Genomic DNA, 15,668 nt, shown 5'->3' with positions numbered 1-15,668 from the left:
AACGGGTCAAACAAGACATTAAGCTCGCATTTGTTCAAGTGCTCTGATGGGATGAGCTGACAGCGTCACGGCACTATGGATTGAGCCGTAGAAGAAGTTGGTGTCGTGAAACTGTAGGAGTATAACCTGTGGGGGAAAAAGCATGTTGAACCTTATTTTGGGGCAAAGCCACTGAACTTTTTAAGCATTTTTTTTTAAGTCGATTTAACTGCTGATTCTATACATGTTTTTAAGTCCCAGTGACCATTGAAAGCAAATGTATGGCTCTCTCCTCTTTTTAGCCCAAAACAACTGCCTGGGGGCATTGCCAAGATGGATGCCAAGGCGTAAGACTTTAAGACATAAGCATGTTCAGTACAAAAACATATTGTTGTTGTTACAGTGTTACAAGCTTATGGTGGTTTAATGGAATATTTAACATTAATTCATAATATTCGTAGCTAACCTACTCATATTTGTATCCTAAATATTTACTCTTCATTTATTTGTCTGTTTTAATTGCCTGTGTTTAATTCTGCAGTTCATTTTGTACCATTTAAAGTTTCAAATTTGTGAAAAAGCATAGAGTTGACAAATACATTTCCTCTAGTAAGTGTATAGAACCTATACAAAAGTAATTTGCAGTGTTCAGTTACTTTCATTTGCCTTCGAAACACAGACTAATAACCAAAAAATGTTGACTTTCAAGATCAAACATCTGTTCCACTGAGCATCTTTATTTTGGAGACGACAGGTGGAGCAGAAGAGGGGAAATTGAAGGTGGAGGGGGTTAAAAGGATTCCATTACTGAGGTAAACAAACTTAAGTACCATAACAACCTCCTAAACATCAGACAAACACTAGAAACACCAACAGCAGAGCTGTAACACACAGCTGTTTTTATAGACCTACAGTATGAATATAACTCTTTTCTTTCAGAGCTGTTCTAGCAGGCTAGGAGTTCACACAGTCCTGTTTTGCAGTTGCTCAACAGCATATGTCTAACAGAGGGTCCCATTTCATAGCGTCAGCACAGTAAAGGTGGTGTCCGCGTGTGCATGTCTGTGTTTTCACTCCTGAGCATTTCTTACTATCCAGTGACCTGCCCGCAACCCATCGAACAGTTGGCAAATACAAACACACAGGGAATAAAGTGGAGACAGAGACAAACTTAAAAGACATGTCACACATCCTATCAGATGCCTGAAGGTCAACGGAAATGACATGCTGAGCTGTCAGTCAGCTGCCTATCAATGTGTGTGTGAGTGTGTGCTCGGGAGAAAAGCAGAGCCACAGATAGCATTTAATTGAAGGTTGAAGTTATCAGATAGCCTGCGACTCAGCTGTCAGTCAAGATGCAGTCACCACGGTGACGCTTCACAGCGCTCTGCACCACTGACGACATCGGGAAATGGCTGACTTTGAAGAACGGTGAGGGAGTGGCTAGACAGACACACAAAGGCAGGCAGAATGATAGAGATGCAGGCCTAGCGCGCACACACATACAGACACACGTTTACAGACAGATGTGGCAGGCAAGCACTCACACACACACACACAGGCCAGGAGAGGGACACACTTAAGGGAATTAGAGTAGGAGCATGCTGGCAAGGCAAGTTATTTTGGTAGAATTGACATGCTGCACTGCATCCAGGCACCAGGACAATCTAATTATCTACTGGTGAAACGAGAGCAGGGGACACGTAGGTTAGACAGAAAAAGCCCCACCGAGCCAGCGTGGCCTTGACATAAGAATATGGCGGATAAAGGTAAGTGGGAGTTATGTTTTTAAATCAAAGTGGAAACCAAATGGAAGGCAAGCGGATGGCAAGTGTCCCAAAATGACAAGAGAAAGAGTGGAAAGAAGGAAAGATGGGGAAATATCATGAACGATGACAAATCTTCCATAGCAGGTGAGCTGATGCCAAGAACACCATTGCCTGCTTTCTTGGGAGAATGTAGAATTGCATCAGCGAGACACACGTACACACAGAAGCGTGCACACACACATGCCTTTTTGATGGCGGGAATCTGGGAAATCAGACGGAAATGTGAGAGGGAGGAAAATATTCCCCAGTCTAATAATCATCATTACAGTTTCCTTTCCTTTAGCAGTGGGCAGATGGGGATAGGAAGTGACATTTTCTTCCTTTCCTTCATCATTTCTTTCTTCTCTTCCTTTTCAAAATGATCCTTCATCATCCCAGCTCTTACCCCACAACGAAATTATTCCACTTTTTATCCTCATTGAAAACACTACCGCAATATAGAGATACTGTAGCACTGTGTTTGGACAACAATTCGAAAACTAGTCCCAAGAGAAGCTCACTACTACGTGGAAGTCAGATGAACACACAGTAACACTTTATCTATTGTTTTCTGCTGTTCGAATAATGAAATTCTAGATTTCATTCCCCCTCTCTCCACCCCAACAGCCTGAAATTGCAAAAGGAAGTAAGAACAGCAGTGAAAACAAAGGAGTATAGACAAAAGGATCACCAGTGTAACTTATTATTAAGTCACACTGGTACCATTCAAATACTTTTAAATCTTTTAAAATGTACTCTGTGTGCCTGATTTCTTAAAGGCCAGTATTGCTGTGGTCATTAGTTGGACTTGCCAAGACATAAAATTTAGTATAACTAATTTAACAGTTTTTGCACAAAAACCTGGATATTTTCTGAGAACAGGAAAGGTAGGAATAGAGAAAATAGTAAATTTTTTACCTGCTGCTGATTTCCCCTGATCATCACATATAAATAAAACAAAGCTATCTGGCATTTTCCAGTTTGTCTGCACACTTAATGACCACATTTGGTGGAGGGTGTGTGTACCAAAATAGAGTGAAAAATTGTCCAAGGAAAATATTGGCCTTTAATGCATCACAGTGAAAGTGTATTTGTCTCTGCTTGCACATGTGCATATTAGTGTGTGTGTAAATTGTGTCTGCTTAAGGTCATCAGTGAGTCATCTCGGCCACCAGGGGGAAGCCTAATTAATTTTGTAGCTTTCACGGCAGCTCGTAAACACAATACTGAGTTATAGCCCTGCCCTGCACACAGCAGCATGGCAAATCGAGCAAAGGGAAGACAGGGGTCATCTGAGGATGCCCCACTTTTAATAGTTTGTGTGTGTGCCTGTGTGTTTGTGTGAGAGTCTTTACAGCCATAGGTGGCAACCACAGTTCCACAGACCTCCCTCACTCTTCCATAAAACATGTCCTCACAGGGTTAACACGGAACCCACCCACGAACATGGACACACACACACACACACACACACACACACACACACACACACAGACACACAGACACACACACACACACACACACACACACACACACACACACACACACACACACACACACACACACAGAGACAGAGACAGAGACAGAGACAGAGACAGAGAGAGAGAGAGACTATACAGTGATTTAATTTGTTTTGAATAGCATAACTACAGGGGATATCACAGCAAAAAGGTAAAGGTTTCGGCCTTATATCTTTAAATAGCATGTTCATTTCTGAATATATGAGACATGCCCTTCAAAATAAAATAAAACAGCTGCAACATAAACCCCTTTTAGAGATTGACCAATAGGGTTTTTTCAGAGCTGATACTGATTATTAGTTGTGAAGTAGACAGCTAACTGATATTTGGAGTAGATATATATGACCACAGACAGAGGATGCTGCATCAGAGCAAAGGTAGCATTTTTAAATCAGCAGTAGGAGAAAAAACACTGATACCGATAAACGGAAATTTGCTGAATATCGGCCCTGATAATCAGCCACTGATTCATCGCCACTTAATTAATGCAAAAAATAGTGGCACCAAGTGCAATTAATTGATTATCACAACTAATTAGAGGACAACCCAAGGACCTGATATCCTGTCGCTTGAGATGAAGGGTGAAAGGCTGAGCTCAAGCTAAATAAACCACCCATAACCCAGAGGCTGGGTCTGGTCTTAGGGTCAGCCGCAGCTGAGCCGATCCCAGCCAGTCCCTGGTGCCCTTTATCAATTCTGTCAGGGGGAAAATACAATCCACGCCTGGCTAGGCCTTGCCCTGCTCTACAGTGTGTCTTATCCTTCGTCACCTCCCTCCATTCATTTCCTCACTGCAAGCTGCTGGGATTACCAAGAGAAATGCTGCTCCACAAGACGTGACATGACCATTCATGTGTGTGCCTAAGATTACTATGAGGACAGGATGGTGGCTGACTGACTGTGGTCACGACCTTACACATACATACACACAAACACACCTGTCATTATTCAGACACAGCCTCTTCAGTGTCACCACCAGCCTCCTCAGTCCAGACTCCCCATCTCTACAACCAGTATGATAGCGCCATCGTTTAACTTTCATCCCAGTGTGTGTGTGTGGTGCGTGTCTGCATTCAAATGTGTGTCTTTCCATTTGAGAAAAGCAGTCTCTACCACCACTCTAACCAATGCAAGTGATAAGTCCAAAAGATTTCCATCTCCTTCAACTGAATATTTATGGAATTGCAGTTTGCTTTCCATGACACTCCTCCTCTCAATCCCCTCCTTCTCTCCCTCTCAGAACTAATCTACCGCTGAGCTGGCCCATAAACACCACAGCATGCCATGTTTTCGTGAGACCGGGTCCAATTTTAGACAGCCACCTGATGTAGCTATAACAGTAGTCCATTAACAGCTTGGTACACCTTCTGAGTCCAGCAACTATCATTTAACAAACAAAACAGCCAGGACAGTCTAGGGTGTTTATTGACATAAATACATGGAAAAAGAAGCAAAAAGAAAGCACAAAGAGAAATGCACTAAGGAGTGAGCAAAGTGTGCAACAAAAACAGACTACTGAACTATTGGCAGCTGACATTCCAGTGATGACACAATGCAAAGACGCATGGCCTCAGGCAAGAGCATGTCAGCAGACATAAGAATTTTTTATCTATTATAGTTGCTGATACAGATGTTGGTACATTTTGGAGTAAAAAGCAAACAACATATTCCTAAAGACATACTACACCATACGTTTTTTTCTATGTCACAATTATTTTCTTTTTTGTATTGTGCTCAAAACAGCATTTGTCTACTGGTTCCTCTGTAAATTTTAGTCCTAAAACAATTAATGCAAACGCACCAATAATATTAGCACTGTGATACAGCTGCTGTCGTGTGAGATGTGTAAAGCAGCTACTTACATCAGGGTACTCTTTGACAGGCACAAACAGTTTTTCCTGCAGGTGGACGATGGGTCCCATAGGCTCCGGCAGCTCCAGAGGGTGTCTGTCCACAAGGCCATTCACTGTGTCGCTGTACATGTCTTTACGTACTCTGTTGATCTCTGAAACACACAAACGTGTACACTGTGGTAAGCAACAGCACAATCAAACATTTATTTTCCTTTGTATTTGATACATCACTGTCATATTGATTTTGACTTCAGGGCAAAGGCCTAATGTAGCATATAAATCTTTGTTCAGGAAAAAAAGGAAAGAAAAACAACAGAAATCTGTCAATTGCCGTTAGTATTGTTTGTCATTTACAGACAAACAACTGTGTACGTTTGTTTTCCGGGAGTACATAAAAATTATCATAGCCTGTGAGTGTGGAAAAGTATGATAGCTGAGCACAGATGCCTCTTTATACCTTAAGGAGGCAACAATTTTTCAGCTACTCTGACTAACAACGGTGAATGTGTATTTCTGTGCAAGTTATCTTATATGCCAGAGACAAAAGTTAAGCGCTGCATTATTTAGGGGTTAAGGCCACCATCTTTCCTTTCTGCCTGGTACTCCCCTGTGGCTGTTGTCTAATAGAGTAGCCTGTGCGAGCAGCTGGGCAGGTGGGGAGAGGAGACGCGGAGAATCGCTCAGACTCAGGTACATGCCTTCAGATCTGATCCTTCTGTCAGATAAAACTAATGGACCTCTCTCCCTCACACACACACTGCCAGCAGAGACTGCTCCAACTCTCTCGCACACATTCGCCTCTAATTCACACTTGCGCACCCCACTTTGACTGCCTCTGTAGCTCACACAAACTCTCACACAGAGGAATTCTGTGCTATGCAGGTTGAAAAAAGCCTTCATTCATTCTGTTCCATCTTGTGTTGTGTGTACAGTACGCTTGAGTGTCACAGTTGGATGAGGATCGACGACTGCAGTTGTAACACCTGTTAATAGGGGGATGCACTCTTGTCACACTAACTTCGCCTGTTAGCCATCACTATACAGACACTCATGCCGCTGCCGAACCAAAATGTTAACTGGCAGTAAAGGGGAGGAGAGACCCATCTACAAAAACATGTTTTTAAGTTTGAGTTTGAAGCAGCTGTACCAAAATGGTCAGGCTGGTGAGGCCTCGAGGAATGATGTGCGTGGGGGCGGGTGTTAGTTAGGCACCATTTCCATCTCTCATGAGACTTTCAAGCAGTTGGGAGCTCTATATTAAACTCTAGCTGGGGAACCTGACACTCAACTCAGATGCCCTTAGTGGAGCATGCCTGACCTCTAGGCCTTAACCTTACACTGAAGCAAAATTAGAAGATGGGTCACAATTCCATAATTAGGTTTGAGTAAAGCTCTTGCCTTTGTTTTACATTAGAATAACTGTACACTTTTACAGAATACAAAAAGAGGTCAGGTTTAAAAAAAAAAGAAGCTTGGATTTAGCCATGGAATCAGTTTGTGGGGAATTCCTGTTAAAGATTCAAGTGTTGTCTCTGGATACTGTGTCAATGACAGACTGACAAATGTGTGATTGATGTGCTCACGGACACCGACAAGGATACACATCAACATCTGGCCCGCAGCTGTGTGGACAACACCGGCGGGACAGATTTGAATCGTACAAACAAGTCGGGAAACTCGGCCCGGAGCGACTCCTTCACAAACATGACCTCAGCACTCAGCAGATCACACACTCCCAGTCCTCCCTAAAGATGAATTCATCCTCACGGTATCCAGCCCAGAGGACAGATTACATCAGTCCTAACCGACACCAGCTTTAGGCCACATTCAGGCTTTGTGTATGAACAGAGAGGCTTGGCAGTGACACATCATACAGGGAGGAGGCCAGGACAGCACAGCGAGTAATGGGAATATGAAAAACAGGACAGTTAATTACAGATGATTGTGTGTTGTGTGTCCAAAAGAACCCTCAAGTACAGAGGGAGAGGATTTCAACCATGTAGTCATTAGTCTAATCTCCGTAACTTCTTGACGGATAAGCAAAACTATCCACGGCTGGATCACACATAGGAGATATGGAAAATAAGATCACAACTAAACTGCATCCTATAAAAATGAAATACCCCTACTTACTATAAATCTAAGAACCTTTCTTGCTGCATCTGGCTATTCAAGCTAACATTAAAAACACAGAAGAGCTATTTAACAGACCACTGGTGGGCTAAGTGTGTGTGGAGGAGCCATCAATGATGGGTAAAGAGGAGCCAATGTTCTGTAGGCTAGAAAATCAGTTCTGTACACATAGCTTCCAACAAAAGCACATATATTTTATATCTGCATCCAAGAACATTCGTCCTTCAGATAACAAAATAAAAAAATAAAAAGAGGAAGTGTGCACATGTGACAATGCTACCCAACAACCAGCAGCAGCAGCAGCCCGCCTTCTAATTTCCTCTCGCTGAAATGCCACATTAACATAAGGGGGCCGTGCTGGGCCATCAGTGGAGACGTGCGGCATTTGACAACCTCTAATTTCAGTGCGGCAAGTCTTTTCTGAAGCGCTGTGCTCACCTAAAAATTACCCCCTGCCTTGCACGGCCGACAAAATCATTTGTCTAGCTGTCCACCCCGGCAGAAAAGGCTGATTTTGTGAGAAAGACGCAAGGAAAGGAGGACAGACAAAGCAAGAAAAAGAACACAATCAACTGGAGTAGGAGAATGGTTGGCTATCAAATCAGAACTTTTCTTGAACTTTGGCATTACATTGGGGAAAAAAACTTGAATATGTACGTGTTTAACAGCTTAATGAAGAGCAATAACAGATCCCCTGTTACTCCCCTTAAAGCATCTCTCAGCTCAGTGTGTCATCCACAGCCTGACTCAGCACACCACACACATAAACAGCACTTTCTGTCAGAGCTGTCTATTTACTGGTGGGGGGCTGGTTGCACACACACCGACAGACACAGGAAGAGAGATCATAATATCACTATTTAGTGTTTTGCCCAGACATCTGTCAGGAGGAGACAATAATCAACCTTGAGAGTAGATGGGGGGGGCAGATCGGAAGAAGGTTTGATGAGACAAAGACGGAGAGAAGAGAGAGAATTATAGACACAGTGCTGAGCAAGCAGAGTTCAGTTGTACTCCTCTTGACTTGCGCTGCTCTTTTCTGCCTCAATCTAAGTTAATATACATTTCATTTCACCTTCTCTTTTTTTGTTTCTCTCGCTGTCTGCCCTTTCTTCTCAAATCTGCGGCGAAAAAATAAAATGTCACAGGCTGTGGCTGCGGATACATCTGCCCTTTGTAAGCTCAAGTAAAAAGACACTTTCTCTTCATCTTCTTTGGTGATCTTGGCAATGGGGAGAGATATGCACCCAAAAAGGGAAGGATGTGGGAGAGGTGAACTGCAGTTGAAGGTGTTTGAGAAGAAGTGGACTGAGGAATATGGGGAAGGAAGTGGCTGCAAGTTAAGATGAAAGTGTGGTGTGGTGGGTGGATGGATGGATTTTACGTGTGAATGTTCATTTAAGACCTTGAGAAAAGTGGTTTAAAAAAACCCAAACTATAGGTCCACTTACCAACTTTTAAAAATAGAGTTTTCAACCACTTGACCCTTAATGGTTGGTTGTCAGTCAATTCCATCTGAGGAAGACTTTGAAATGATGTTGAAAAAGCTCTAGGAAAAAATAGTAACCAAATCTTCAGGTTGTTTTGTTTTGTCTTTTTAAGTGGGGCTGAGTAAATTATGGATATTATATAGTTATTGTGATAGGAAACTTGACATAATGATCTGAAAACTAAGACAATTTTTAATATCATGATATGGCAAAAGAGTTTTCTTTTCCTGGTTTTAAAGGCTGCATTACAGTAAAGTGATGTCATTTTCTGAACTCAGCAGACTGTTTTTGTTTCAATACTTAGAACAAGAATAACCTCATCCACATTACTGATGATTATTTATCAAAAACCTCATGCTGTTAATGTTTTGTGATGTCAGAGCAGCATGCATGACAAAGACTCTTCACAGTTAGCCATTTTGCTCCACAGTCACAGATGCCTCTCCAGCAGGCAGATCATCCCTGCTGTATCAAAAGTCACCAGTGAAAACAACACTAAGTTGCATATGGTTAGAATTTTACCCACACTGAGACTATTACCCTTAAATAGGCAAAGCAGAACTTGGCCTAGACTGCAGAGTCATGTGCACACAGGAGGAAAAGCTAGAAGGGACACGGAAAAACAAAATTAAGTGTATCTACTCATCTGAAAGAGTGATATTTGACAGAATCAGCCACCGTGAACTCAGCGCCATGGGAGAGGGAAGCTTCTCATTTATTTACCCAGCCTGATGCCAAAACATGATCACACAGAAACAGCACTGGCGGAATCAAGGGAAGCAGTTCAGGCGAAGGTGAGATGGGAGAGGAAAGGTGATAGGCGATAGAATAGCCACTTGAGATATGAATATTTTCTAGTGTTGCGGCCCCTCCTATCTAGGCTGACATTATCTAATGAATGTAAACACAGCATGAGGACAAACATGAGAGGGTGGAGTGGAGGAGAGATCAAAGATGGAGCAAAGAGATCAGCGGGGGGTAGAGTAAAATTGAAAACAAAGGAGGAGATACTGCAATCAGGTTTAAGCCTGATGAAGATCATTCAGCCAGACCTGCTCCAGTGGAGAATGGGAACAAGTCCATTAAGAGCCCAAAAATAGACCTGCTGCTCCATAACTGCCTCGTCCTCACCCTGTAGCTCAGAGCAAAACGTCCTCTGACCACGCTGAGCACATCTGTCCATATATGTGTAGTGTGTATGTGTGTGTGTGTGAGAGAGAAAGGAGAGCAAAAGAAATGTAATGGGCGAGTAATCAGTGTGATCAGCTTTGCCTGAGGAAAGCAGCTTTAGATGCCTTGTGATGCCTGGTATTAGGCTGATAATATCTGGCACCTGAAACAGATTGAGTTTAACACCAATTAATCTTCAAGCCAAAATGATCAAATGTTCGACTCTGCAGAGCGACTGAATGAGTCCTCCCTGTTCAGGAGGATTTAGGATGAAAAAACCTGTGCTGTGCAAAATCACTCCATCTTTTCCTGCTTATACATGCATGCTTGCTCAATTCATGATTTAACAGGTAAAAAGAAACAAAAAAAAAACTAGGAAGCCGAGATAAATATAGACATGAAAATGTGGTGGTCGTGTCCAAGAGAGCTACAGCAATCACAGATACACCTTAATGTGCCGGTGCTGAGTGAAACAAGACCGACGCGAGGAACAAGCCTTTTCACTTTAAAGCTGTGCACTTTAGCAATCACAAAGCCTGGGTACCCGTTGCAAGCGAAAGGATTTGGGCGTTTAATGCATTCCTGCCCTTTATTCACGGCACAGACGACTTTATCCAAGACGACACTCCACTTCAACAGTTTAGGGGTTTGGCAGGCCAAGCATATGAAAGACGGAGGTTTCTTTTAAAGCAGAGAGCAGAAGTGTAGTGTGCATTGGTGGGGGTGACTGAGCCATGAAAACGTATGCATTTCTGGGTCTTATCGTCAACTCACAGCTGCCTCTCTCTCCCCCTCTTTCTGGAGGAGAAAAAAAATGTTTCCTCATGCTTCTGTCTTATTTTTACTTCCTAATCTTTGATTTAAGGGTAGGCCTACACTGCACAACCCTTTGATGTTCGTGCACAAACTATTCCAGTGCTGTTAATGAGTTTGCTTTGCTATCAGCATAGTTAAGAACAGCATGTGTAGTTCAGTTCTTACAACGAAAATACAAGGTTTAAGTCTGAAATATCCTGTCCTTAAGGGTTTGCCTTAGGGGACTGAAAAGTCAACATCCTGTAGCCAAAGGGTCAGCACTTCACTTGCCATTGTTTACTGATTATGGACAGTAGGAGTGCGGCAGTGTACACATTAAACACAAAATGCTCAGTACAGGATGCTCTGTTCAGCATGTGGCTTGATTCAGTTTTTGCTGACCTGATGAACCAAGGAATGAGGAGACAAGGAAGACTATGGTTCTCAGTAAATAATAGCAACACTGGACATGCAGTACTTCAGACGAGAACTGTGGTTCAACACTGTTCAACCCAATTAAGGCAATGTTATGTCTCTAGAAAAGGCTACATCAAAACACTCCAACTCATTTGCAATAGCATTACCAAAGTGTGTCTATTACTTGCAGTAGTCTAAAACACACCGGGGTGCAAGTCATGTTCCCCATGGCATCCCAGCAGCCCCTTTTTCAGAGAGAGAAGAGGCCATAATGAACAACATAGGAGTGTTTATTGCTGTGGAGATGTGACTATATGCAGTCGTAGAAAACACAAAGTGCATGAGCGCCCCGTGATAATGTTCATTCACATTCCAATAGCTTTGTAATTAAGTTTGAGCAAAACAGGCATTTTGTCTTTTGTTTTCATTAGATTACTTATTGGGTATCTTCCAAAGTTACACGCACAAAATTCCCCTTTTGTGTTTCCCCTTTAAGCGTTTCCTTGCTGAGGGATAGTGACACAAAGAGGCAGTTTTGTAAGGGAAAAAAAATCTGGAAGATACACAGTTGATTCACTAAACCAGACAGCTGATTCATATTAGCCTTGGATGAACATTTGGCACAGAACAAGGACAGTAGATTTTATTGCCCATCTCTTACATAGGAGTTGCACTAATAATGGATTCACCTGACAACCAGTGCAGACAGGAGAAATATGCAATTGCAGCCGCCTAACTTCTTTAATGTACATATGACATGTGAGTATTGTGAGACAGACTTGGAAAAGCATGAACCTATTCATTAAATCTAAACTTTCAAAATAGTACTGAAAAATATCAATCATCACTTTGCTTCACAGTGACTCCTCCACACTGTTCCTCTACTCTGACACGATGTGGATATCAGCCCTGGCCCCCACAGGCTGAAGGGTCTAAATGGCTCGAGACAGAAATGACGGTGCGGTTTGCTGGCAGCAAGAGGGGGAGATTTATGTTGTGTGTCAGGGATTCTCCTAAAGCAGGCTGGGAAAAAAGCTCCAGCGTCAGGTCTTTAAGGAGATAGGCCACTAAATAAACGAGTGGAGTAACAAGGTTTCTGGATTCTCTTCTCCCTTTGCCAGGTAAAAAAAAAAAAAATTAAATTACAGAGTTACACTCCCATACACACATGCTTACTCATCTCATGGGTAAACAGCAAGCCAGGACACAGAGGAGAGATGCTTTCATCCAAATTGGAAACGGCCAGTTGATGCATTCTACACCAATAAAACGCTCACACACACACACACACACACACACACACACACACACACGATCTTTTTCTGAGGCAAACACTACAGTGCAGAAATTTCAGAAAGTGTACACGTCGATGTACACACGTGTGTTTATATCCAAGACGACTACGTCCCTGAAAGCGGCACGTTCCGCTCTCTGATCATCAATAATGAGCTGAAGCTACCTGAAAACACACACGTAAATAACAACTTGCATAACATCTAGCTATGGTCCAACAATGCACAGGAATGTGTGTGCCCTGACACAAAGTTAAACACATATCGTACATATAAAAACAAACACCCAACGAGACATTAAAACACCCACACACGCACAAGCTAATGAGCTTTTGTGTGTTTGCAGGCGAGGCTCTCCTGAGAGAAGAGAACCCACAAAAATAACACTCCACACGGAAGGAGGAGGGGAAACTGCCTTAGAGAAAAATCTGCTAAACAAATACAGCAGGAAACAAGCAGGAAATAGTGCTACATCTCTCCTCCACCTTGCTTTACTAGCCACTGCCACATATTTATTCCACTGACAAATAGATGGAGGAAAAACTCAATTTGCTCTCTATTACACATCAACTCCACATTCTCCCTCGACTCTTACTGGTTAAATATTTTACCAAGATGACCGACAGCAATGGAAACTGGTGCCACAAAGATGTAGTTTGTAGATGGCAGAGAAAAATGGGCATATTCTCTCTTTCACCTTAAAATACAGAATAAAGTAAACTCATATTGGGATTATTTAAACTACATATGCAGAGTTATAACATGGTATGAATGTTTGTATTATCATACCATGTTCATTTGCTGAACACTGCCAAATTAGTGTTAATTATAAAGTATCTTCCAAGTTTGTACTAAATTTCGTCTATGTCAATCTTCCTTCCAATCCTTATTACGTCAGAAGCATGAGAAGTTGGACACACAGTTTACCTCCTCCTGCATTCTGGCTGAACCCCTGAGAATAAGTATGCTAAAAGCAGAATGTGTAGGTGTGGTAATGGCCAAGCACAGCAATCAGCGAAGCCATTAATCATAACCGGTGGCAAATGCAATGTTTTCTGGGTCCGTCACTGTGACTGCATGCAGGAAGGGGAAGAAGTGCCAGGTTGAATGTGGCTTTCTGTGGCTGCTGGCAGCAACGGTGACGGTGTGCTATAGGAACGTGTCATAGCGCGTTAGTTTGGTGATTAAACAAAGCAAACAGACAGTGTAGACAAGCAGAGAGGGGCCACAAGAAACGCAGAGCTGAGGGGAGGCAGGAAAAAAGGCAGAAATAGTGATAGAGTGGAACAAAAGGGACTGAATACACTGGGAAGTGAAGAGAATGTCTTTTCCATATATTGTTACTATAAAAAACATCTAGATTGAAAAAATTATTTGAAAAAGGTTGTCTCACATTTGATGAAATGTCTTAACCTCTTTTCATTAGCAATTCAACTACAGATTATTTCCATGATTAGTCATTTTGTAAAAAAAAAAAAAAAAAAAAAAAAAAAAAAAGTGGAAAAAATGGTGATCACAATTTCACAGAGCCTCATCTTCAAATTGCCTTTTTGTCAAACCAACAGTCCAAAACCCAAAGACTTTTCATTTACCATCATAAATGACAAAGAAGAGCAGCAAGTCCTCACATTTAAGAAGCTAGAACAAGCAAATGTTTGAGATTTGTGACTTAAAAGTAACTGAAATAAAAAATGTATTATCAAAATATGTGGCAACTAATTTTTGTATAAAAAAATATCAATTAATCGGATTGTTACATCTCTAGACTTGAGGGACCATTTGACAACTCCAGCACCAGCAGTGATCGATGAACAGGTGCAGTGATTCAACTCAAAAGTAGGCCAGTTAACTGTAGCTTGAGAATGCATTATGATGCCAATTTTGAGATCATGATAATCAGCGAAGCAAAATCATTAAACAACTGTCAAGTGGCCAAGAATTACAGTGTTAGAGAATGCCCAGAGAAATAACAACAAAAATAACAATAACAACAAATATATTGGCTGATATACACATAATTTTTGCAATGATCTCTCAAATGTGGTTATCAATATTGTATGACATAAGTGTCCAAACACAGTAAACTTCACTGGATATTTAATCATTCTAAAGTCTAAAATCATAGCCAATCAGTCACATTTAGCCTTTCAGCCACAGTAGCTAAAATACTGCAGTAAATAAGTGACATGATTCCTAAAAAGTTGCAGCAAAAACCCATCTTCTCCTCCTCACTCACAGCACTACAGTTAAATGAGACAGTATCTGCTGAGCTATTAAGACTTCAGACTAAAATTAGAACAGGGGATCATCACATTTGATGATGTGGAACTGCTTTATGGGACTGTGTGCTGGTGGGGGGGCACGCTGGCAGCTCAATGAGCCATAGGAGTGCCAGTTTTGTGCACTCAGTGGGGTCTACCATAGAGTGAGGTGAAACTGGCAGGGAGGGCTGGCTCGATACTGAACCATAATGGCTTACTCTTAATGGTTGCCGCAAGGGGCCAACGTTCATTACTCTCTGCATGGGGGGACTTCCAACAGGATCCTGGGGTGAAACGTGTGAGTGCGTGCACACTTGCACACATTCAAACTTGAGGGAGGCACCCCAGGGTGAGTGAGGAAGGCAGAAAGATGCAGAAACAGTTTTCTTTCCTTTACACACTCCCACCAATGCCATTCCCTTACAGGAAGCACCGTGGAATGTAAGTGTGGTAGTTAACAGAATGCTAAAAGCTCCTTCTCAGGGTAGTTTCATAATATTTCTAATTATTCAGCGATTGCGAAAAAATGTTCTAATCCAGCACAGCAGAAGCAAGACTTCTGTGCTAATACTTCCTCTCTCGCTCTCCACGCTTCACCTTTTTAAAGCAGCCCAATACCCTAGCTCAGCTGAAACAGCCAACCTAATGCACACAAATGCAGACTCAGACTCCTTCTAAAATACCAAGCAAAGATAGGCTATTTTACTGCTGCTTTTACCATCTGAAAGGGGGGGGGGGGATATGTAGCGTTAAATTGGAAGCCACAGCAATAGTCATTTAACAGGCTGGCTTTAAGAGTTGGCCTTATGAGCTGAAAATGGTTTTCACAAATCTTGCCAGAAAAAAGAAACAGCTTGCCTCATCTGGGCTACAATACAAGGAAGAAGCCAAACTCTTACTTCCTTGAGATATAAACATGTTTCTGTACGGTTCCACGCATAGTAAAAAGC

The 15,668-nt window shown here is 42.1% G+C and overlaps 1 protein-coding gene across 6 annotated transcripts in view; it reads right to left on the bottom strand.

The window, feature by feature from the left end:
* qkia (QKI, KH domain containing, RNA binding a) overlaps positions 1 to 15,668 on the bottom strand; it is a 73,223-nt gene that overhangs the window by 41,319 nt on the left and 16,236 nt on the right. For all 6 annotated transcript variants that reach the window (XM_073484300.1, XM_073484296.1, XM_073484294.1 and 3 more), the window contains exon 2: positions 5,170 to 5,312. In XM_073484300.1, coding sequence (XP_073340401.1) covers positions 5,170 to 5,312 — 143 coding nt within the window. The remainder of the gene's footprint in view (positions 1 to 5,169; positions 5,313 to 15,668) is intronic.

Source organism: Pagrus major, chromosome 16, assembly GCF_040436345.1.
Source record: "Pagrus major chromosome 16, Pma_NU_1.0".
Taxonomy (NCBI): Eukaryota; Metazoa; Chordata; class Actinopteri; order Spariformes; family Sparidae; genus Pagrus; species Pagrus major.
Note: the sequence above shows the minus strand (reverse complement) of the source record. Positions and strands in the feature narration are given on the sequence as shown.